General features: G+C 43.3%; 1 protein-coding gene across 1 annotated transcript in view; it reads left to right on the forward strand.

Moving 5' to 3' along the window:
* The window catches only part of LOC129556377 (phospholipid-transporting ATPase IB), a 485,203-nt gene that overhangs the window by 209,067 nt on the left and 253,426 nt on the right, over positions 1-22,710 (forward strand). The window contains exon 25 of the mRNA XM_055426358.2: positions 489-661. Within this exon, the coding sequence (XP_055282333.2) occupies positions 489-661 (173 nt within the window). The remainder of the gene's footprint in view (positions 1-488; positions 662-22,710) is intronic.

Here is a 22,710-nt window from a genome sequence, read left to right on the forward strand (position 1 = left end):
TGACCTTGTGTAAACTGAGAAATTCTTGACATTTAAGTTCCAGCAACGTTATCACCCTCACTGGCCCCCCCCAAATTTTGTATTTATGGAATTTCCTGTTCTAGGAACACCAAGAATAATGTGTATGTAGGTAAAGGAGGGGAGAGAAAGATAGTCACAAGAATCTTAGCAATTAAAGTTCCAATGGAAAAGAATTCAGATGCTCTAGGTCAGCTGAAGATGGCAACCACAGTAGGTTATTGTAAATGTCACTGTGGGGATGTTTTCAGCCATAGCACAGACCTAGGCTGTGGTCTGTTGTAATATCAATGCATCAATAGGCCAAGTTGAGCTCTGTTTGTATGTTTTACGTTATAGGGGGCATGTTTTCATTTTAAGGAACTTAGTTTGGATTTCTGGGTCTTTTTTCTGCTGTTTAAAAGCTTCTGTTTCTGCTATACTGAGATGTAACACCGCGCCTCCCTCTCCCCGCCACTACCTTGTTTCAGGCCACCCGGGCAGCCATCACCCAGCACTGCACCGACCTCGGGAGCCTGCTGGGCAAGGAGAATGATGCGGCCCTCATCATCGACGGCCACACCCTCAAGTACGCCCTGTCCTTCGAGGTCCGGAGGAGCTTCCTGGACCTGGCCCTCTCGTGCAAGGCGGTCATCTGTTGCAGGTAGGTGCCAGGCTGCCCCAGGCTCATGCTCTGACTCGGCCGTGTCCTTCGTTTATGTAAAAGAACCACACGTGGGAGTTCTAAGGGTGAACTTTCGGGGGGAAAGAAAAGCAAAACAACAGTACAGATTCAACTGTCCGTTCACAGATTTTGTGAAAGGCAGTCAGTGGTTTTCGCATTTTTGTTTTCTTTACTGTCTTCTGAGAAGGTAAAAGTGATCAGAGCCAGGGAGGCAGGCACACTGTGGGGTCTGTGAGGTGTCACCACCCAAGGGCATCACTCACTGTCTCACGCGGAGCCGGAGGTCATGGTGAGAATGTCACCATCCCTGGCAACTGCCACGATGACCAGGGAGCCATCACCCCGCCGCCGCGGTGAGCAGAGACACACCAGAAACCACCAGAATCAACACGGAAAATCTGGTAGACTGTAAGTCCCAGCACATGTGCTCTAACTTCATGGTTTTTCAAGGAGGAAGTGAAACGAGCCCGTTTGGGTTTCTCAGGGGAGAGCAGAAATGCCTTCCAGGCTCTCCGGGAACTCACGCTCTGCTTGCCAGGTGCTGGACACCAAAGGAAAACATCTCTTTGCCCTTCTGACCATGGCTGCTCTCTGAGGCCTCTGTGTGTCTCACCTCACTGAGTCCCTCACTGCTTCACAGGAAGGCGTTCACCCTGGAACTGGCACGGAAAGAGGAAATTTCAAATTAAATACCGTTACTGTCTACAAAATAGAAGCATTAATTGGAAAAAAAAAAAAAGAACCTGGGATGGTGCAGTTTTGCCTCCAGGAGACGTTTCTTGGCTGGTCTCACATTTAAGATTAAGGAGAAAAAAACCACATACATTTTTTTTTTTTAAAGCACATCTTTCAGATGCTTTCTCTTCATTGAGAATTTAAACTTTAATATGTGACTTCAAATATAAGGTTACCCTTCCATTTAAGGTTGACCTTTTCAGCTTTAAAATGTAATAGTTATCAAAGTTACCCTTTTCTCTAATAATAGAATAAAATAATTTTTTTTCAGAAAATAATTTTTCACTGAAATTGTTTTGTGTTGTCTCCCAGCAGTATTGATTCAAAGACTGGCAAAGGCAGTGTGAAAATGGATAAATGCTTTAGAGCAATATTTTAGGCAGCAGAAAAAGGGGAAATGGAAGAATTTAAGATTTTGCTGAGATTGGAATCATACTGTTTTACTAATTACACATTGTTATACTAAGATCATGGCATCCGGTCCCATCACTTCATGGCAAATCAATGGGGAAACAATGGAAACACTGACAGACTTTATTTTCTTAGGCTCCAAAATCACTGCAGATGGTGACTGCAGCCATGAAATTAAAAGACGCTTGCTCCTTGGAAGAAAAACTATGACCAACCTAGATATCATATTAAAAGGCAGAGACGTTACTTTGCCAACAAAGGTCCATCTAGTCAAGGCTATGGTTTTTTCAGTAGTCATGTATGGATGTGAGAGTTGGACTATAAAGAAAGCTGAGCGCCAAATAGCTGATGCTTTTGAACTGTGGTGTTCAAAAGACTCTTGAGAGTCCCTTGGACAGCAAGGAGATCAAACCAGTCAATTGTAAAGGAAATCAGTCCTGAATGTTCATTGGAAGGACTGATGCTGAAGCTGAAGCTCCACTACTTTGGCCATCTGATTTGAAGAACTGACTCACTGGAGAAGACCCTGATGCTGGGAAAGATTGAAGGTGGGAGGAGAAGGGGACGACAGAGGATGAGATGGTTGGATGGCATCACCGACTCCATGGACATGATTTTGAGCAAGCTCTGGGAGTTGGTGATGGACAGGGAAGCCTGGAGTGCTGCAGTCCACGGGGTCTCAAAGAGTTGGCCATGACTGAGCGACTGAACTGAACTGAACTGATACCAGAGTATTTTTTCATGTGCTTAAAATCCTAGGAAAGTCATCATCTGGGTAGCAGTACATTTAGTGATCAGTGTGGACGACAGCTTACTGTTGTTGGCAGGGATGTTGCCTTTTATTTGTTGAGAAGTAAAATGAATAGTCCACTAAGGTGTTTATTGTAGGCTTGATATTCACACTGTATGTTCCTGGGCATCATAGGAGAACAGAGAAAAGACTGGTCTTTGCCTTCAGTGCAAATGATGAATGTGTGTTTATAATCCTTGCTTCTGGTCTCTTCCTTTACTTCTATGGTACTCCTCTCCTCCTTGAAATCAGGCCTCCTCCAGGAAGGCCTCCATCTTGCCATACCCACAGCCTCTCAATTCCTTTCTTGATTTGTCCTCAGCATCTGATGTTGAGAGCCACCGCCCGTTGGATTCTCCTCTATTTCCATGACACCTTTCTCTTCTCCCTAGTTCTGTGTTTCCCTCATAGGGTCTTTCACACCAGCTTTGAGACTCCATATTTTCAGCTTTCACCTTTGGCCCTGTTGTATTTCCAACCCACGTCTCTTCCACACATGTGTTCCCTCTGCTCCTACGGCTCATCTGTCTTCTCCATTAGTGATTCTCAGTGCTAACTTCCCACTGGATCATCTGGAGAGCCTAAGACATTTTCTTTATAGTTAAGCATAGAATTACCACAGTATGACCTAGCCATTCCACTCTCGTGTAGCTACCCAAGAGAATTAAAAAGAGGTAACCAAGCAAGCCACTCCAGTACTCTTGCCTAGAAAATCCCATGGATGGAGGAGCCTGGTAGGCTGCAGTCTGTGGGGTCGCTAAGGGCCAGACACGACTGAGCAACTTCACTTTCACTTTTCACTTTCACACATTGGAAAAGGAAATGGCAACCCACTCCAGTGTTCTTGCCTGGAGAATCCCAGGGACAGGGGAGCCTGATGGGCTTCCGTCTATGGGGTCACACAGAGTCGGACACGACTGAAGTGACTTAGCAGCAGCAGCAGCAACCAAGCAAATGCTTACGTGTGCATGTTCAAAGGAGCACTAGTTGTAATGGCCAAAAGGTGGACACAACCCAAGTGTCACTCAATGGATGAATGGACAAGCAAAATGTGGTCTTTCCATACAATGGATGCTTTTTCAGCCATAAGAAGGAATGAAGCGCTGATCCATGCTGTAGCGTGGATGAACCTCAAAAACATACGCAGAAAAATAAGCCAGTCGCAAAAGACTATGTATTATAGGATTCCATTCATGGGATATATTCAGGATTAGCAAATCCACACAGAGAGAAAGTGGCTTAGTGGTTGTCCAGGGCTTGGGGAGGAGGACTGAGGAGTGAGTCTCTGGTGGATACGGGTCTCCTTTAGGGATGATGAACGTGTTCTGAGACTCCACAGCAGTGATGCTTCTCAGCACTGTGAATGAGCTGAGCTGTTACACTTGACGTGATTAATTTTATGTTAACTTTGCTGTTGTTCAGTCATTCAGTTGTGTCTGACTCTTTGTGACCCCAGGGACTATAGCACACCAGGCTTCCCTGGCCTTCACTGTCTCCCAGAGTTTGCTCAAACTTATGTCCGTCGAGTTGGTGATGCCTTCCAACCATTTCATCTTCTGTCATCCCCTTCTCCTCTTGCCCTCAATATTTCCCAGGATCAGGGTCTTTTCCAGTGAGTCAGCTCTTTGCAATCAGGTGTCCAAAGCATTGGAGCTTCAGTTTCAGCATAAGTCCTTCTCTTGAATATTCAAGGTTGATTTCCTTTAGGATTGACTGGTTTGATCTCCGTGCAGTCCAGGAGCGCCACACTTTGAAAGCATCGTTTCTTTGGCCTTCTTTATATCTCTCGCATCCATACATGACTACTGGAAAAACCATAGCTTTGACTATATGGATCTTCGTTGGCAAAGTGATGTCTCTGCTTTTTAATACCTGTCTACGTTTGTCATAGCTTTTCTTCCAAGGAGAATGTTAACTTAAAAATATAAACAAATGAACCAGAGAATTCATCCATTGCAATGACATGATTGTCGAATGAAAAAATGGAATGTTGAATGGAAGTTTTATTGATTCATTTGAATGAAATCTTTGTTGAGAGAAAATAAACAAAAAAAAGCCTGCGCCCTAGGCCCTATCCCAGGATAATTAATGTGGAATTCTAGGAATTTTATGAGCCTCTGGGTGGTTCTGATGAATAGTCAGGGTTGAGACTGGATGACCTCCCCAGTCTTTCTGTCCCGTGCGACCTTTCCCTTGAGTTCCAGCTTGAGAGCCCCTCCATCTGTGTCTGGGCTTCCTCACACTGACGTTCTTGGGTGCCTTGAGTTGGAATGTGGCTGAGTTGGCTACTGTCCTCTGGTCTGTGCATCTCCTCATCCTTGCCAGTCTTCCTACTGGTTTTCCAGGTTTACCGTCTCAGTGGATGGTATTCCTCTTCTCCATTGCCAGGGCCTTTTTGTAGCAGAATAGGCATGATTTTATACCCAAGGAACTTTTAGAGAGACTAAACCACAATGACAGATTATGACATCGAGGTCAGAAATTGCAGGCTCATAACTCATTCTTGAAAAGTGTTGTCTTGACTTTTTAGAAGTGAGGAAATGAAAGCCTCAGACAAATTACATCATCTTGCCTATGGGTTCAGCAAGTGATGGAGGCATTATCCACAATCTGAGTGAGATGAGGACCTCTGCTTCTGAGTTGTGAAGTTGTCTGTGCCAGAAAATCCACGGTCTTGTGTTTATTATTGGGACCAGATGTAAGGTTTGATTTTTAACACATTTTTCAACCCATAGAATTTGTTTAAACCTATTCAGCATAAAATTTTGTGGGACTTGTCGTTGCCCAGAGTGCTTCCCAGGTAGTGCTAGTGGTAAAGAACCCACCTGCCAATGCAGGAGACTAAGAGATGTGGATCGATCCCTGGGTCGGGAAGATTCCCTGGAGGAGGCATGGCAACCCAGTCCAGTATTCTTGTCTGGAGAATCTCATGGACAGAGGAGTCTGGCAGGCTACAGTCCATGGGGTCACAGAGAGTGGGACATGACTGAAGTGACTCAGCAAGCACACATGGAAGGATAGCAGGCATGTAGAAAATGGGTTGAAAGAAGGAATCCTCTGTTCTCTCTTCCCTGTTCCCATTACCTAAAATGACCATCTATCTTGTTTTCTTATTTTTCCTTTTTCTGTGAAGCTCTTTATTTTGTAAAGCTTCAAAATGGAGATCAATTTTGTAGGCACAAATGAGAGTCTGGGGACACTTTGACTTCTTGAACATTGACAAATTTGAAAGTTTATCTTGACAGGAAGAGAGTCATGAAAGAATCATCAGGGCCTGCTTTGTGAGGGAGCTGGTGGATGGCCCCACCACAGCCCTCTGCAAACACGGGGTGCTCACAGCCCCAGTGCCGCCACCCGGGCAGAGGTGATTTATGGCTCTGTGTCTCTGGGCAGGAGATGGAGTGGAAGGAAAACATCACAGCAGAGATTTCCCCTGGTTGTGCAAATTAGGCATCTCAGAAGGCATCGTTTATTTTCTCCGATGTGTTTAGACTTCTGTCTTTCAGGACGGATGCAAAGATAAACAAGTATGTACCTACCCTCGTACCATGGGAGTTAAGACAGTGCAGAGGAGAGCACAGAGTGGATACGACCAATGTTTCTGAAAGCTTTGGGGGCTTATTTTTCTAAGAGTGATTTATATTTCTTGTAGAGAAAAGCCAGAAAGTGCAGATAAACAAGAAGAAACAGCATTCCCAATCCTGTAGACTGGAGATAAGCCTTGTTAGCGATCAGTGTCTAAATGTAGATCTTTTTCAGTTGAAATGGCTTTTCTTGGAAGAGGGTTAGACTGTCCACAATACGTGGAGTGCAAAGATGATAAACAGTTTTTATGGCAAATAGTAACATAAAATGTGTTGTTTAATTTATTCCTCGTTGCTGAATATTCAGGTGAAGAGGGTTTTTTTTCCCCCCACTGTTTAAGTAGCACATGAATAAGGTTGTTATAGCTCAGTCTTTGTAAGGATGCTTGATTTCCCTAATATAATAGTGGATTCAAGAGGGAGCAATACAGAAATTTACAAAAATGCCTGTGCCCTTCCCCTCAGAAAGCGAAGTGATGACTTGGGTGTGGTCAGTGGTCACTCTCTGGTTCACTGGTCCACTCTCTGGTCACCCCCGGCCAGGACAAATGTGCTGTCCTCTGGGCAGCAGAGCTGGGCTTTGTTCGTCTCACCTAGAAAGAGGAGCAGTTGTGAGGCTATTTTGTGTCGGGACACACATATGTAGAATCTAGGGAGAAACCACACTGCATTTTTACCTGCTGACAGTGTCATTCCCACGGCTGGCTCAGTCTTACATTGTCTGAGCTCCCTGAAGCACCGGACTCACTTATCCAATGTCTGTGCCTCTGTCCCCCTGGGAAAGGAACTGCTTCTTCCCACTCCGTCTCCCTCCAGCTCCGCTCTCCCACTAATGAGGCATGATGGACTTTTGAGACGTCTCAGTACGCTGTGATTTTGCATGGGGTGTCTTTCAGCCTGTGAGCCATCCACAAGAATAATATCAACGCAGAGCTCAGACACACTAATTAGAATTGTACCACCGATAGTGTTTGGGTTGGCCTTGATGTTGGTAGGGATCCAATCGTACACTTGCAAAAATAAAACTTTTCTTTGGTTTCTTTCATGATGTGATTTCTCGGCATCCTATGTGTTTGGTTACAAGTCAGCTTCCTCCTTGGACCTTTTATTCCAGAGAGCATTATTAACTTGTCGAGTTGTAAGTCTATCCTTGGGTTGTTTGTATTACGGCTTAAGAGTATGTAAGCCCATTTGTTGATTAAATGCAATTAAGGGAGAATTCATTTTTAGACAGGTTTTTTCTTTTTTTGGTTAGCTCTAACATGAATGCTATTATTTGAATGATTACAGCAATTTTATGTGGTCCTAACTGGCCTTATTGTTACTCTGCTAAAGATGAGTGCTTGGATGTAATGGTTCTTTGGCAACACATTGAATGAAAACAATTTCCAGAAGCTCAAAGTTTAAGAAATGTTTTTCTACCCGCAGTTTTACTAGTGTTTCTCCAGAATGAAAATGAGATGGATGTAGATTTTGTAATGTATAAAAAATTCCTTATGTTAACCATTGTAGAGACTGGCATATTTGAAGGCTTCAGAGTATTAACCCGAAATAGTGAAAGGAATCCCTTTCTAAACATTCCATCTTAGAAAAAAAATTTTATTCAACTTTTGGAAGCCAAAGATAATTTTGGCTATGACTCATGTTTAGAAATGGACTATTTTCATCTTAAGTAACTATTGCAGGAAATAGTTTATGCTAATCACTCTGAGATCAACTTTTGACTTTTATAGATTTCTGATATGTTTGATTCCCCTCCAGCTAAAAGTTATCTATTACCATTATTTACATGTAACTGCTTCCGGTGAGAAATAGAAAAGTGAATTAACCTGTCAACTTAGTTGCTTGTGTCCAGAACTAACAAAATGATTTGGTAAAGATGTCTTTTTATAGTGCATGTGATAAAACATGGGAAAATATTTTAGTATAGATTCAGACTGCAGGAAAATCCTCTTTAAGAAAATCTAGTATAAGTAATTCAAATGAAAAGTTGGTACTTACAGCATGACAACATGATAGAAATATCTACTAGGGGACACTTGATAATAGTGTTTGATCTATAATAATATGCTATGTTATTGGAAACATCTCCTAGAAGAAAATTCTTTTTAGTTATAAAATTGGTGTTATATCACTTTTCATCTGTAAGGAAAGTATTATTCTGAACATTTCTGAAAAGTAGTTTACACGACAAGAGTTCCCTTGGATTGGTGATCTTCACATCAGTGTGTCTACATAGGACCTCAGGTAGAAAGTGGGCAGGGGGAGGGTGGAGGCCCTTTTCCTTTTCGGCAGTAGTCTAAGAATTATGGTAACAGGATTCCCCAGCTCTCCATCCCTCTGCTCTGCTGCTTCCAACACGCGGCCCTGCAGGATATGCCAGAGGAGCCCAGAGACACGTCACGTCTCACGTTTTCTCCTGTGTTTCCTCCTCTCCCCCCTTTCATGAATGATTAATTTGCCAGTGCATGTCATTTTTGACAATGCTGCTTGCCAAACGAAACAGGGTGATGTTAGGTCAAACCGCGGTCCAAAGTTCTGAAATAGAAGCTCATAATATTTGGCATCTTTCCTACTAGAAAAACAAACCAGTGGAGGACAAAGTCAAGAGCAGAGCTCAATTAAGCATGTGGAATATGTCGTGAATATTTATGTCCCCAGGTCTTGCCTTGTGATAGTATTTGTACTTAAAGTGCCTTTTTTTTCCTTTTCCTGTGAAGTCGTCCAGAACGTGTTTCATTAATACAAGAAAGTGTCATGTTAACTTTCGTTCGGGAAAAAAATCGCACTTCTCCTGACAGCACTGATGTTTTTCTGATTGAGAATATGCAAAGTAGCTCTTACCTTAATTGGTCCCAAAGAAAATTATGTTTTCCCTTTCCCTGTCTATGTATCTGATGCGTTCCCTCATTTATCACCTCTTGAATTATCGATGCCGTCCCTGTCCTCATCTGACAGCTAGGATTCCTCCGATGACTTTGAACATCATATGGACTGCTCCACCCTGAAGTTTCACTGTCCCCCAGTTTGAATAGGAAGGATCAGGGTTACAGTTTGCATCCACAGACTGCAGGCATCTATGTTTCTGCTTGTATTTTCCAGCTCTATTAAGGTGTAATTGGTATACAGAAACCGCACGTAATTATCATACGCAGTTTGCAGAGTCCAGACATATGTATCTACTCTTTTCACCATCACTACAATCTGGGCAATTAACATATCCACCACCTCCCAGGGTTTCCTTGTGTCCCCATTGGTGTTTTTTGGCTTGTTTCTTTTGATTGATGTAGTAAGGATGCTTAGCATGAGATCAGCTCTGTGGACAGATTGTAAAGGACCTCATCGTGAACTTCAGCAGCTTACTCATGTGTTACTGGAAGTCTGTACCCACTGGACAACAGCCCCCCACCCCTCTGTCACCACCTTTCTGTTATTGGTTTCTGTGGAAAGAAGAAAGTGAAAGTGTCAATCGCTCCATTGTGACCCTGTGGACGGTAGCCCGCCAGGCTCCTCTGTTCATGAAATCCTCCAAGCAAGAATACTGGAGTAGGTAGCCATTCCCTTCTCCAGGGAATCTTCCTGACCCAGAGATCAAACTGCCATTGCAGGCAAATTCTTTACCTTCTGAGCCACCAGGGGCTCTACCAGTGACTATTTTAGACACCTCTTGTAAGAGGAATCATGCAGTGGTTGTCCTTCTGGGACCAATTTGTTTCACCGGCATAACATCTTCTGGGTCCATCTGTCCACCGTGAGGGCAGGGTGACTTCTCTGCTTTGAGCTCCTGAGATTCCATGGTGAACTTGAGAGAGGATGCAGGACAATGGAGAGAATGCAAGACAGAGAAGAACATTGACGTCTTTTGTTTCTCAGAGTTCTTGATATGATATTTATATTCTGTCCCACTTTGGATTACAAGCAGAATTGTCAACAGGAGAGAAGTCAGATTGGTGGAGTCAAGTTGCCAAATTATGGAAGCCTGAACTTGGTTTGAGTTTTCTGATTGGTGATTTCAGAGCTTTGTTATCAGGGTCCTCTGCATAGCTTTGTTGGGTCAGCGAAGGCTAAGAGCTTCTGCTGAAAGGCTTGCCCTTCTGCTGTTTGTTGATCAGCTGACAGAGGTCTGCCAGCCAGTGGTCTCCCATGGCTGAGTTCCGAATAGGCTGGCAAATGAGAGAGCAAGGTAGACAGACAGACAGCCACTCTCACCCAAGCACACCATCATTTGACATCTGGGTCATCTGAGAAGAGCAGAGCCAGCCTTTCTTCCTACTAAGTGAGTACTCGTTGTGGCATCCTTTCAATTGGGCACACCAGTCATTAAAGACCAAAGTAAATACACCAGCTTGAAGACAATCCTTTCACAAATATACAAGCATCAAGTTAAAACCATCTGTCAATCATTGTGTGTTTTTCCTTTTATTTGTTTTAATGAATAGGTGTTGTTTGAATATACTAGAGCCTGAAACATTAGAAGTCTTATGTTATCACAGTATTTTGCCAATGCACAGATAATTGAGGCTTAAGTTCTTATTTTGTCTTTATGAAACCACGATGAACATGAATTATTGTCCCTGAAACAGAAGATAGCAACAGTAACAGAATAGATGCTTATTTGTAGACGATTGAACATGTGAACATATAGATTCAGTGTTTTTTCAAACCTGAATACTTCACATCACAATAGGAAGTTTGAATGATCCAATCTGGGAACAAATGCAAGATTAATATAGGAGGCAATGAAGCCTTTTTTGAAAAATGGAGGAAAAATGTTGCATGATGTTCACTTACTTTCATGACAATTGGGATCTGAATTTCTATTCCCATATAGCTGTATTGTATATTAGCCCATGAGAGTGTAAACACAGCTACTTAAGAATAATAAATAACAACCGCATTAGGGCTGGCACCAACATTTCATGAAGTTTAAAATATTTATAATCAAAGAAGTTAGAGAGAAGGCAGGGGTTGGCTGTGGTCCTGTTTGTGTTTCCTGTGTTTAAAAACTGCAGCCGAATCTTTAGCGTGAGTCCCCCCTTGGGGACCTGGCCGTATTTCTTTTGTATATGAGGTTGTCTTGTGCTAAAGATTTCTCTGGATTCAGTGTCATGTTATTTAGAAAAAAAGAGAAAAAGAGGGCTTTAAATATTTTCTAGACCTGCCAAAGTCTAATTACGGTTAGAGTTAATATTTTTATATATGTTTTTAACTGAAGTATAGTTGATCCACAACGTTGTATTCATTTTAGGTGTATAGCAAAGTGATTCAATTTTATACACATACCTATATTCATATCCCTACACACACACATATATACTTTTTCAGATTCTTTTTCCATATAGGTTATAAACAAATATTGAGCATAGTTCCTTGTGAAATACAGTAGGTCCTGGTTATTTATCTGTTTTATATATAGTAGTGTGAATGTGCTAATTCCAAACTCCTGATTTACCCTCTCCTCCCTTTTCCCTTTGTGCAAACCATAAGTTTTCTGTCTGTGAGTCAGTTTGTGTTTTGTTGGTAAGTTCATTTGCATCATTTTTTTAGATTCCACATAGAAGTGTTATAATATTTGTCTTTTGACTTGCGTCACTTAGTATGATCATCTCTAGGTCCATCCATGTGGCTGCAAACTGCATTCAATTAGTCAGCTACAGTATAGTTTATGCAGCTACAGGATGAAAACAAGAGGGAAAGACTCTGAGCTGCACACAGAGTCACCCTGAGCTTACATGCAACCTGGTGAAAAAAATATAAACATAGTATGTCTTTAGAAAATATAGAAAACAACGCATGTAAATGATGAGAGCTGACTGCAAATTAAATATCATACAGCGGCAAGTTCTAGTATTTATCGTTGTGGTTTGTCTGATCAGGGGACGTTTTCTGGAGGAGGAGAATTCTCTTTGCAGCTTGCAGAAGTGGTGGAAATTTGTAACACGGGGAGAGGCTAGTACTATCCTCCTAGGGGGTCAGGCTGGATCTGAGGTGGACAGGACTTCAGGACGAAGGTGCATCACAGCTGACGCAGGCTGGGACACCAGGTGACATGGTCGGCATCTTTCATACAACAAATGTTCTATGAACGTTCCTTTTTGATTGCAGGAGGAAACTGGAATGTTTAGCAGTTGATTTTGGGGGGCCCTTGCTTTTCTGTATTAATTTCCTTGATGTGTGAAGTTGCACTGACAAGCAGCCACTGAAAGTCTATGCTCTCCTCTATCGACTTGCTGAGCTTCCATCAGGTGCAAGTTGCAGGGCTGCTCTTTTCCTTTGGGTTTGTGAGCCAGGCTGCTGAAGCTGTTCCCATGAGAAAAGGACTCTGAGCTCTGCTTGGTTTGCACGGAACATGGGAGTTTTCACCTCAAGGCATGGAGACCATCTTCATCGGTCAATGCTGCTACCTCTAGGTCTCCGGAGCTGAGAGGACAAGCCTTGTAGGAAGTCCCTCTTTCTCCGTGCAGGCTCAGAAGAGGAGAAAGTGCCAAGGAAGGTGAAACATCCTCCATAACTCAGTCCCTCTGTCAAGGTCACAGAGAGGCAGGGCTTTGGGTAAGGTCAGGCTTGCTTGCTGAGTAATGAACCTATTCAGGGTAATGGAATATGCTGCCTGTATCCAGACCAATCCCATGGGTTTGCTGGAAGTCTACAGACTCTGGGCGACTAGATGACAAAGATCTAAGTGGCTCCCCTCATGCTCTTCCCGAGACCACAGATACAGTGAAAGGGAATCTAAGTGCTATGGACATAATTACATCCTCCCAAAATTTAACTAGTCAGTCCTAAAGGAAATCAACCCTGAATATTCACCAAAAGGACGGATGCTGAAGTTGATGCTCCAATACTCTGGCCACCTGATACAAAGAATCAGCTCACTGGAAAATACCCTTTTGCTGGAAAAGATTGATAGCAAGAGGAGAAGTAGGTGACAGAGGATGAGACGGTTGGATGGCATCACCAACTCAATGGACATGAGTCTGAGCAAACTCTGGGAGATGGTGAAGGACAGGGAAGCCTTCAGTCCATGGGGTCCCAAAGAGTTAGACATGACTTGGTGACTGAACAACAACAAAATTTGTATGTTGAAACCCTAGCCCCTAATTTGACCATGTTCAGAAACAGAGCCTTAGGAGGTAACTGAGGTAAAATGAAGTCACAAAGGAGAAGAGGGTGACAGAGGATGAGATGGTTGGATGGCATCATCCACTCAATGGATGTGAGTTTGAGCAAATTCCAGGAGATAGTGAAGGCTAGGGAAGCCTGGCATGCTGCAGTTCACGGGGTCGCAAAGAGTCAGACATAACTTAGCGACTGAACAACAAAAACACAGCAATAACCTGATCCAATAAGCTTAGTGTCCTTGCAGTTGGTACCAGAGAGCTCTCTGCCAGGTACGTACACAGTGAGAAGGCACCGTCTACAAGCCAGGAAGCAGCTCTCCCCAGAAACCCAGCTGGTCAGCACCTTGGTCTTGGATTTCTAACTTCGGAACAGTGGGAAAAGTGTCTTTCTGTTGTTGAAGCCCCCCAGTCTGTGGTACTTTGTTATGCCAACCTGAGCCAACCAATAAGCTTAGGTCTCCATACTGCTCAAGCTAATTAATAAAATCTTCAAGTCTGAGTTTGTGTATATAAAAGGATTTGTGGGGTATGAATGGTAGGTGGGGAGAATTGCATGAGTAGGAAATAATAGCCTTAAAAGTATTTCCTTGTGAAATAAACCAGGAGCTGCTTGGAATGGAAATTTATGCCATCCCAATGAAGCATATGGAGAAGGAAATGGCAACCCACTCCAGTATTCTTGCCTGGGAAATCCTGTGGACAGAGGAGCCTGGCAGGCTAGTCCATGGGGTTAAGAGTGGGACATGACTGAGTGACTAAACAACAACAAGCAACAAAGGATATGTTATCTCAGCTGATGGGAAAGTGAGGGAAATCTTCATGGAACTGAAAATTTACTACTGTATTTAGTTCACTGTACCAGTCTCCCCTTAAGATTATCCTAAGATTAACTTGATTTATTTTGTCTTAAGGTACATTTAGTAACTTAATCCTTAAAAATCAACATGGTGATCACTGTACACAGTTCCCTCTTTTCCCAGAATGATGTCTGTTTCTCTTACTAAGTTCCCAGCTTTGTCAGTTCATCCCATATTTAAGTTTTGATGTCAGCTTTGAAAAGCAGAAATTGCCTCCTCTGTTTCCAACTTGAAAGGCACGTTTACAATTCTGTGTAACAAATTGCATCATTCTCACAGAGTCTGTGTTATCTGACAGGACTAAGGGGTGATTTTCATTGGCTTCGGAATTTTCACCAGTTTATATATATATATGTATTATATTATTCAAGTATACCTTTGTGTAAGAAAGGGTGCTGATTTAACCAATTTACATTAGCCCACTAATTTTCAAATTCCTGAAATTAATCAATCTGATTTGGAGTGCCATAGCTTTCATGTTGGAGAAGGAAATGGCAACCCACTCCAGTGTTCTTGCCTGAAGAATCCCAGGGACGGGGGTGCCTGGTGGGCTGCCATCTATGGGGTCACACAGAGTTGGACACGACTGAAGTGACTTAGCAGAAGCTTTCATGTAGATATTTTAGGGAAAATAAATATCTCATTGCTGTGAGCTCAGATTCTCAGGCAAGATTCTAGAAAAGTCCAATATGAATCTAGTAGGTGCTAATGATTTATAAGTTTTTCCTATTTTTACCTTAGTGCCTTTCCTGTGACTATCCCAGAAAATTCTAGAAGTCTTCTAAAGATTAATTCAAATGTCGGTCACAATGTGTGTGTCTTGAGTTGAAAATCAAGACGAAATTTGCATATGTGTTGAATGAGTTAAAGGTACGTGGTATAAAAATACTTCCTGCCCAATACCTCCTTGGGGCTCCTGGTCTGTTCTGGGGACACAGTTGTATGGCGGCAGCGGAGGGGGAGGTGGTGGAAACAAGGTCTCACATGTGTGTCCATGCTTGGGTTGAACGCAGCAAGTCACACTCTAGGCGGGTAGAACAGAGATGGTAAGTAGTCTTCTGCAAAGAAAGATGCCTTTAGTTGCCACTGTCCCATAGGTGCTGTTTTCGCCTGTGAGTTTTTCATTTAATGTGTGTTTCCAACTGCTGGTGACGTTGCCAGAGACCGGCAGACTGAAAGAATGGCCACTCTTTCGTTTACTCATCTCATTCATTCATTGGTCCATAGTCAGTCAGATCTGAGTAGTTTGGATTAAGGAGTTGAAGAGAAAGTCTTGAAGAGTTCTGAAGAGTTCACAGATTTGAGGGTGGTCAGGATGGAAAATGGAGAGTACTCTAATCAAGTAAGAAAAGTCAGAGTGAAAGGAGCAAATTGTCAAGAATGGGACCAGGGATTCAATATTTTATTGGTAATGATAGCTATTTATGCTGAGAATGGGCTCCCTACTGAGCACCTCCCAGGCATCATTTCAGATGATGTCCAAAAATCCTTTCAAGGTGAGCACCACCACCACTGCCCTCAGACGAGATCAAGTCTTAAGGATATAAAGTCACAGGCCCCAGATCTCAAAACTGTGAACCTTGATCAATAATAGTTCCTCTTACTAGTGCGCTGAACTTCCTTTTACTTTGTCAAACTCCTTTCTTCAAAAAGTATCCAAAGATGGAATGAAAGAATCTATAATAACTCTGCTGCTGCTGCTAAGTCGCTTCAGTCATGTCTGACTCTGTGCGACCCCATAGATGGCAGCCCACTAGGCTAAGTAAAACTTTATCAAAGAAGGAAAGTTGACCCCGAAAAAGCCATCATCTCACTGACTCTGTAACGTATGATGGTCTTTTGGAGGCTGTGCTTGCTTTTGTGGGGATGAACCCTGGTCTGAACACTTCTCTTTGTATAATTGACCCTAGTCGTTACAGCATGTGCCCCACTGAAGTTCCTCCTGGGGTGGGCAAGGGCCTAAGGCAGGGTGAGGGTGGGATGATTTGGGAGAATGGCATAGAAACACGTATGTTGTCATATGTGAAACGAATCACTAGTTCAGGGTCAATGCATGTTATAGGATGCTCGGAGCAGGCATGCGGGGATGACCCAGAGGGAGGATAAAGGGAGGAGGGAGGTGGGAGGGGGGTTCAGGAGGGGGAACTTATGTAAACCCGGGGCAAATTCATATCAATGTATGGCAAAACCAACCAATATAATATTGTAAAATAATTTGCCTCCAATAAAAAATAAATTAATTAAAAAAAAAAAGCAAGTTGGAATGAAGAATTGAGATCAGGCTTGCTTATCATTGGCATTTTAATTTCCTCCATTTTACTGCATGATATATATTTTAATGATAGCGCTTTAAAGTCCAGGCTTCCAAGAAAAGAAAATGATATTGCATGTAAAGACTTGGGGATTAGATGGTGGGACGGTCCTGGGGCCTAGTATATGGGGCTTACTCCTGCCTGATGTCACATGTATCCCAAGATCTTTTCCCCTTGATGTTGGGACTGGTTAGGTCATGGGATTTTATTTGTGTGGTGGTGTGCTAAATTTTTAGAGTTGTATGGTGATGTCAGGGAAGTTGGATTAAGATTACTTTTTTTGTCATAATGATGAAATTCAGCAACAGTTTCCAAAACCAAGCATTTGTGTTATTCCTTGAGTTGAAGGAAAATCTTGGATTATAAAATTTATTAAAGAGCATCTTAGTATCTCAGAGACTTGGGGTCAGAAGAAAGTTAAATGACTAGACAGTTTGTTTTGAGCTTTGTTTCCTTTTCATTGTCCTGCTGTTCTGAATCTTTTGGTTCTTTTTTTTATGTTTATCGCTCTTGGAGTTACAAATGCCCGCTAGTGCACAAAACTGAGAGCCTGTTTGCTGTTGTTTAACTGACACTGTGTTAAATCTGGAGGAGTATGTATTTTTTTGCCCAAGTGAGCTACAAAAATCAATACATACTAAAAAAAAAAAAATTAAAGAAAGTGCTGAAGAACCAGTAATAATCTAGGATACATCCTCCAAGAAGACCCAATACAGAGGCCCCGCCTCCTGAAACAATGAGTTGAGGAAAGAAAACAGGTGGTTTAATTTAGCTAAGAATAACAATGAGAGATTAAAACAATAAATGCTGGAGAGGGTGTGGAGAAAAGGGAACCCTCTTACACTGTTGGTAGGAAAGCAAACTAGTACAGCCCCTGTGAAGAACAGTGTGAAGATTCCTTAAAACACTGGAAATAGAACTGCCATATGACCCAGGAATCCCACCACTGGGCATACACACTGAGGAAACCAGAATTGAAAGAGACACGTGTACCCCAATGTTCATCGCAGCACTGTTTACAATAGCTAGGACATGAAAGCAACCTAGATGTCCATTGGCAGATGAATGGATAAGAAAGCTGTGGTACATGTACACAATGGAATATTACTCAGCCATTAAAAAGAATGCTTTTGAATCAGCTCTAATGAGGTGGATGAAACTGGAACCTATTATACAGAGTGAAGTAAGTCAGAAAGAAAAAACACCAATACAGTATACTAACGCATGTATGTGGAATTTAGAAAGATGGTAACAATGACCCTATATGCAAGACAGCAAATGAGACATAGATGTAAACAACAGACTTTTGGACTCTATGGGAGAAGCTGAGGGTGGGATGATTTGAGAGAATAGCATTGAAACATGTATATTACCATATGTGAAATAGATCGCCAGTCCAAGGTGGATGCATGAAACAGGGCACTCAAAGACGGTGCAGTGGGACCACCCTGAGGGATGGGAGTGGGGAGGGAGGTGGGAGGGGGTTCAGGATGGGGGACACATGTACACCCGTGGCTGATTCATGTCAATATATGGCGAAAACCATCACAATATTGTAAAGTAATCAGCCTAAAATTAAAATAATTAAGAAAAAAGCAAACACCAGTACACTGTTTTAAATTGATCTTTCAAAAGTTGGTTAGAAGTGAAAACATATGAACATGGGCCACTTTAGTGAGTGTTCTGTTGTAACTGGCTTCCGGCTTGGATGGGAGCAAACTGAAGGAAGGAAGGAAGGAATGAGTGAACAAAGTTGGTACAGAATGGCAGAGGGAAGGAAAGGACAGCTCCCTGCTCACGTGCAGAAACACGCACGTGGACACCCGGTGGCATCGTCTGTGTGTGCAGGGTCTCACAGGCGGTGCCTTCTTCTGGCTCTTTTGAGTTCGAATGTAGTGTGAAACACTCGGCCTTCAGTGTCCGCGGGCGCTGTCACCCAGGCCTCCTTCACTGAGCCCTGCTGTCCTGGGACTCCAACTCAGGCCCAGAGAAAGACTTTATCATTGGGCTTCAGGCTTCAATTCGGAAAGTCTCCCTATTTCATTTCTTCCAGACTAGTCCCACCGCATCACTGCCGTGTGCTAGCTGGACAGCTGCCCTTTATCCTTCAGGGATGACCACAGTAAAACAAATACTGCTGTCTCCCTCCAGGGCCAAGAAATGGAACCATATCAATGGTGCTGAAGCCCTTCTGTACACGAGACCACACCCGCTCCTCCCCCACGGAGGTGCCGCTGCCCACTCACCTTGTTTGCTTGGCCAGTTGCGTTCCTCCTAGTTTCTGCCTGTCTGTGACTCACGTTGCTTCCCTGTACGTATGTTTGAATGTGGCATAAATGGAATTGTACTGCAGGGTGGCCCGTTTGGCTCAAGGTTGTTTGAATTTAATCTGTGATTCGTGTAACTGGTATTTTCATTCCCACTGCCACACAAATGCCCATTGTATGAATATCCCCATGACTTATTTTATTATTCTCCCGTCAACAGGCATTTATTTGGCTTGATGGCAGATTATTATGCATACGCACAATGTGGATATGGAAATAGTAAATGTCCCTTTGTGCACACGTACAAATATTTTCCTAGAGTGGAATGCTTGGAAAGTAGAATTTCTTGGTAGTGGGAAATGTGTGTTTTCAACTTTTCTAAATAGTGCAGAATTGCTTTTTCAAGTGGCTGGTCAGCAGTTTATAGGAATTTCCCCAGATCTACATATATGCTAAGACATGTATTTTTTTTAACTTTATTGAAGTACGGTTGATTTGCAATGCTGTTAATTTCTGCTATACAGCAAAGTGATTTACTTGTGTGTGTGTGTGTATGTGTGTGTATGGTGCTGATTTAATTGCTAAGTTGTGTCCGACTCTTTGTGATCCCATGGACTATAGCCCGCCAGGCTCTGGTGTCCATGGGATTTTCTGGGCAAGAATCCTGGAGTGGGTTGCCATTTCCTTCTTCATATGTGTGTGTGTATTCATATTCTTTTCAATTATGGTTTATCACAGGATATTGTTTATAGAACTTGTTGTTTATTCATTCTATATATAATTGTTTGCATCTGTGAATTCCAACCTCCCAGTCCGTACCCCACACTGCCTACCCTATGGCAATCACAAGTCTGTTCTCTAAGAACATGGATTTTTAAGGTGTTTAACTCTTGTTCAGTCACTAAGTTGTGTCTGACTTTTTGTGACCCCATGAATTGCAGCACACCAGGCTTCCCTGTCCTTCACTATCTCCCCAAGTTTGCTCAAACTTGTGTCCATTGAGTCGGTGATGCCATCCAACTATCTCATCCTCTGTCACCCCTTTCTCATCCTGCCCTCAATCTTGCCCAGCATCAAGGTCTTTCCCAATGAGTTGACTCTTTGCATCAGGTGGCCAAAGTATTGGAGCTTCAGCTTCAGCATCAATCCTTCCAATGAATACTCACGATTGATTTTCTTTAGGATTAACTTGTTTGATCTCCCTGCTATCCAAGGGACTCTCAAGAGTCTTCTCCAGCACATGTTTAACTCTTACCAACCTCAAAAATGTGATGCGCCTTATCTCCTTGTCCCAACTTTGTTCCCCACTTGCTCATGAGAGGCATTTCTGTATTTTTAGCAATGTTTTTTGTTGTTGTTGTTTACAGTCTCATGTCCGATACTAATTTTTCACAGTAATGAGTTCTCTTTAGTGAGCATCTGCCTGGCACATCCTCCCCCATCCTTTCACTTCTGGCTTTTCTGTGTTCCTTCCAAGCATCATCTAGCTGGCTTTTGTTAGTTTATGGTTTGTAACTCTGTTGGGAGGGTCGGTGTAGCTAGAGAGGGTGATCGCTTCCTAGAGACTGTGCTGATTGTTCGCTGCTGTTCGGGGTGAGTGAAGGATGGGAGGGACGAGGTGACGTGTACTCCATCTGTGCAGTGATCCAAGGTGGGTAAGTCATCGCTGGAGGCTCATCACTTACCCGTGAGAATGGACCCAGAGGTTCGGGGCAGAGTCTGAGTGTGGGGTCGTGTGCTTGTCTGGCTGACCTGGGTTAGAGGTGGTGACTGTTGACCGAGATGGGGTCCGAGTGCCTTTTCAGACCCGAGGTTCACTGTGCAGACTCTGTTCCTCTGAGGTGAGCATTCCCAGACCTGAAGGGCTGAAGATTGGGGCAGGACAACAGAGAACTCATTCTTAGGAGGGTACGAGGATGGAGCAGCAGGGGAGCCAGGTCCCACAGGTGCTGATGGCAGAAAACTGTGCATCTGTGGTCGCCAGGCCGCTGGGTGTGACTCCCAGACACATCTGTTGGCCTGGACCAGACACTGTTGGACGGCCGCCCTCGGGCCTGCCCTGGCTGAAAACCTGCCCCGTGCATTGCCCAGGCCTCGGAGTTTATTACCGAGACACTACACTCTTGGTCCCTTAGCTGCTGGACCCTTCATCCCACCAGCTTCCTCTCTGTCTCCTCCTGCTGATATCACCCTGGTTTGTTCCTGATGGTCACACATAACGATGGGTCCCTATTCCTGTTTCAGTTCCTGTATCATTGATGATGTTCTTGTTTCTGGTGTCATGGAGATGCAGCCAACCACAGTGGGGATATGCTGTGAGTTTTTCAAGTGATGAGACTGGGCAGTCAGATGAGCTGGTTTTCCGACTCGTAGACCCATCGTGTGCCTTTTAAGTCCTAGAGCACGGGGGATCAACATGATCCCTGTGACTCAGTGTCGCATGCCGGGGCGATGACACGCACTGAGTGCTCATCATGTACTGGCTGTTATGCAAGGCGTTTTATATGTCATTTCATTTGTGTGCCTACACTACTTTTCTAGAAAGAAAACTGAAGCTCAGCGGGGATTAGTGACTTGACAAGCACTATCTGAGCCCATGTTCGCCTGTGGTATATAGATACACATTTAATAGAAAACTCTGCCAACATATTTTGGACCTATTTATTTCAAAGGCATCAGTGGTGTTTATTATTTAAAGAATTATTAGATGAGAATTATTTTCCAAAGAGGAAATACTGCATATATAATGAAAAAGTTTCCTATATATCCAATATTTAGGATACCTATATAGGGAAAAAAAGTTTCCAATTTGGGTGAAATAGATCATCGTGTTTTGTTGTCCAGAAGCTGAGGCAAACTATGTTTAGAAGGCAGACAGGACTGGGGGAGCCGCAGTGGGTGTGGGAAACATGACGGGGACAGATGCAGGGAGGGCAGGGAGCCCCTTGCAAGCTGGGCGGTATCAGCAGTTTTCTCTTGCTGCTGTAACCAGTCTCCACAAGTTTAGCAGCTACTCTCTTACAGTTCTGGAGGCTCCAGGGGAGATTGTTTCCTTGTCTTTTCCAGCGTCTGATGGATGCAGAATTCTAAAGGGTTTCTTTTTTAAAAAAATTTATTTTAATTAGAGGCTAATTACATTACAATACTGTGGTGGTTTTTGCTATACATTCACATGAATCAGCCATGGGTGTACATGTGTTTCCCCATCCTGAAGCCCCCTCCCACCTCCCTCCCCATCCCATCCCTCAAGAGGGTGGGATGATTTGAGAGAATAGCATTGAAACATGTATATTATCATATGCGAAATAGATCGCCAGTCCAGGTTCGATGCATGAGACAGGGTGCTCAGGGCTGGTGCACTGGGATGACCCTAAAGAGTTTCTTCAAATGAGAAACTCCTCGGCTTGTGGCCCCTTCTCCCATCTTCAGAATGCATCACTTCAGTCTGCTTCTGTCATCACGTCAGCTCCTCTGCTTCTGCAGTAAACCGTCCTCAGTGGACGGCAGTGATCACATGTAGAGACCACACAGATAATCCCAGATAATCGCCCCAGCTCCAGCTCCTGAACTTAATTATGTCTGCAGAGGTCCTCTTTGCCATATAAGGTAACATTTATGGTTTACAAGGATTAGGATGTGGGCGTAAGCTTTTATTCAGCCTAGAATGATTGGCTTGAAAGGACAGAGGAGTCATTTGATGGATTCCAAGGAGACCTTTCCATGAGAAGGTTGGATTTCCAGGGGCTGGAGGAAATATCTAGCAACAAGACAGAAATGCTAGGAGGCTCTGTAGGGAAGAGCAGTTAACAACTTACTGACCAGGGAGGAAGTAATACATCTTGTGTTCAGTTCAGTTGCTCAGTCGTGTCTGACTCTTTGCGACCCCATAGACTGCAGCACGCCAGATTTCCCTGTCCATCACCAACTCCTGGAGCTTACTCAAACTCATGT

The sequence above is a fragment of the Moschus berezovskii genome, chromosome 13 (assembly GCF_049115385.1).
Source record: "Moschus berezovskii isolate FMDL1 chromosome 13, NW_MosBer_1.0, whole genome shotgun sequence".
Lineage (NCBI taxonomy): Eukaryota > Metazoa > Chordata > Mammalia > Artiodactyla > Moschidae > Moschus > Moschus berezovskii.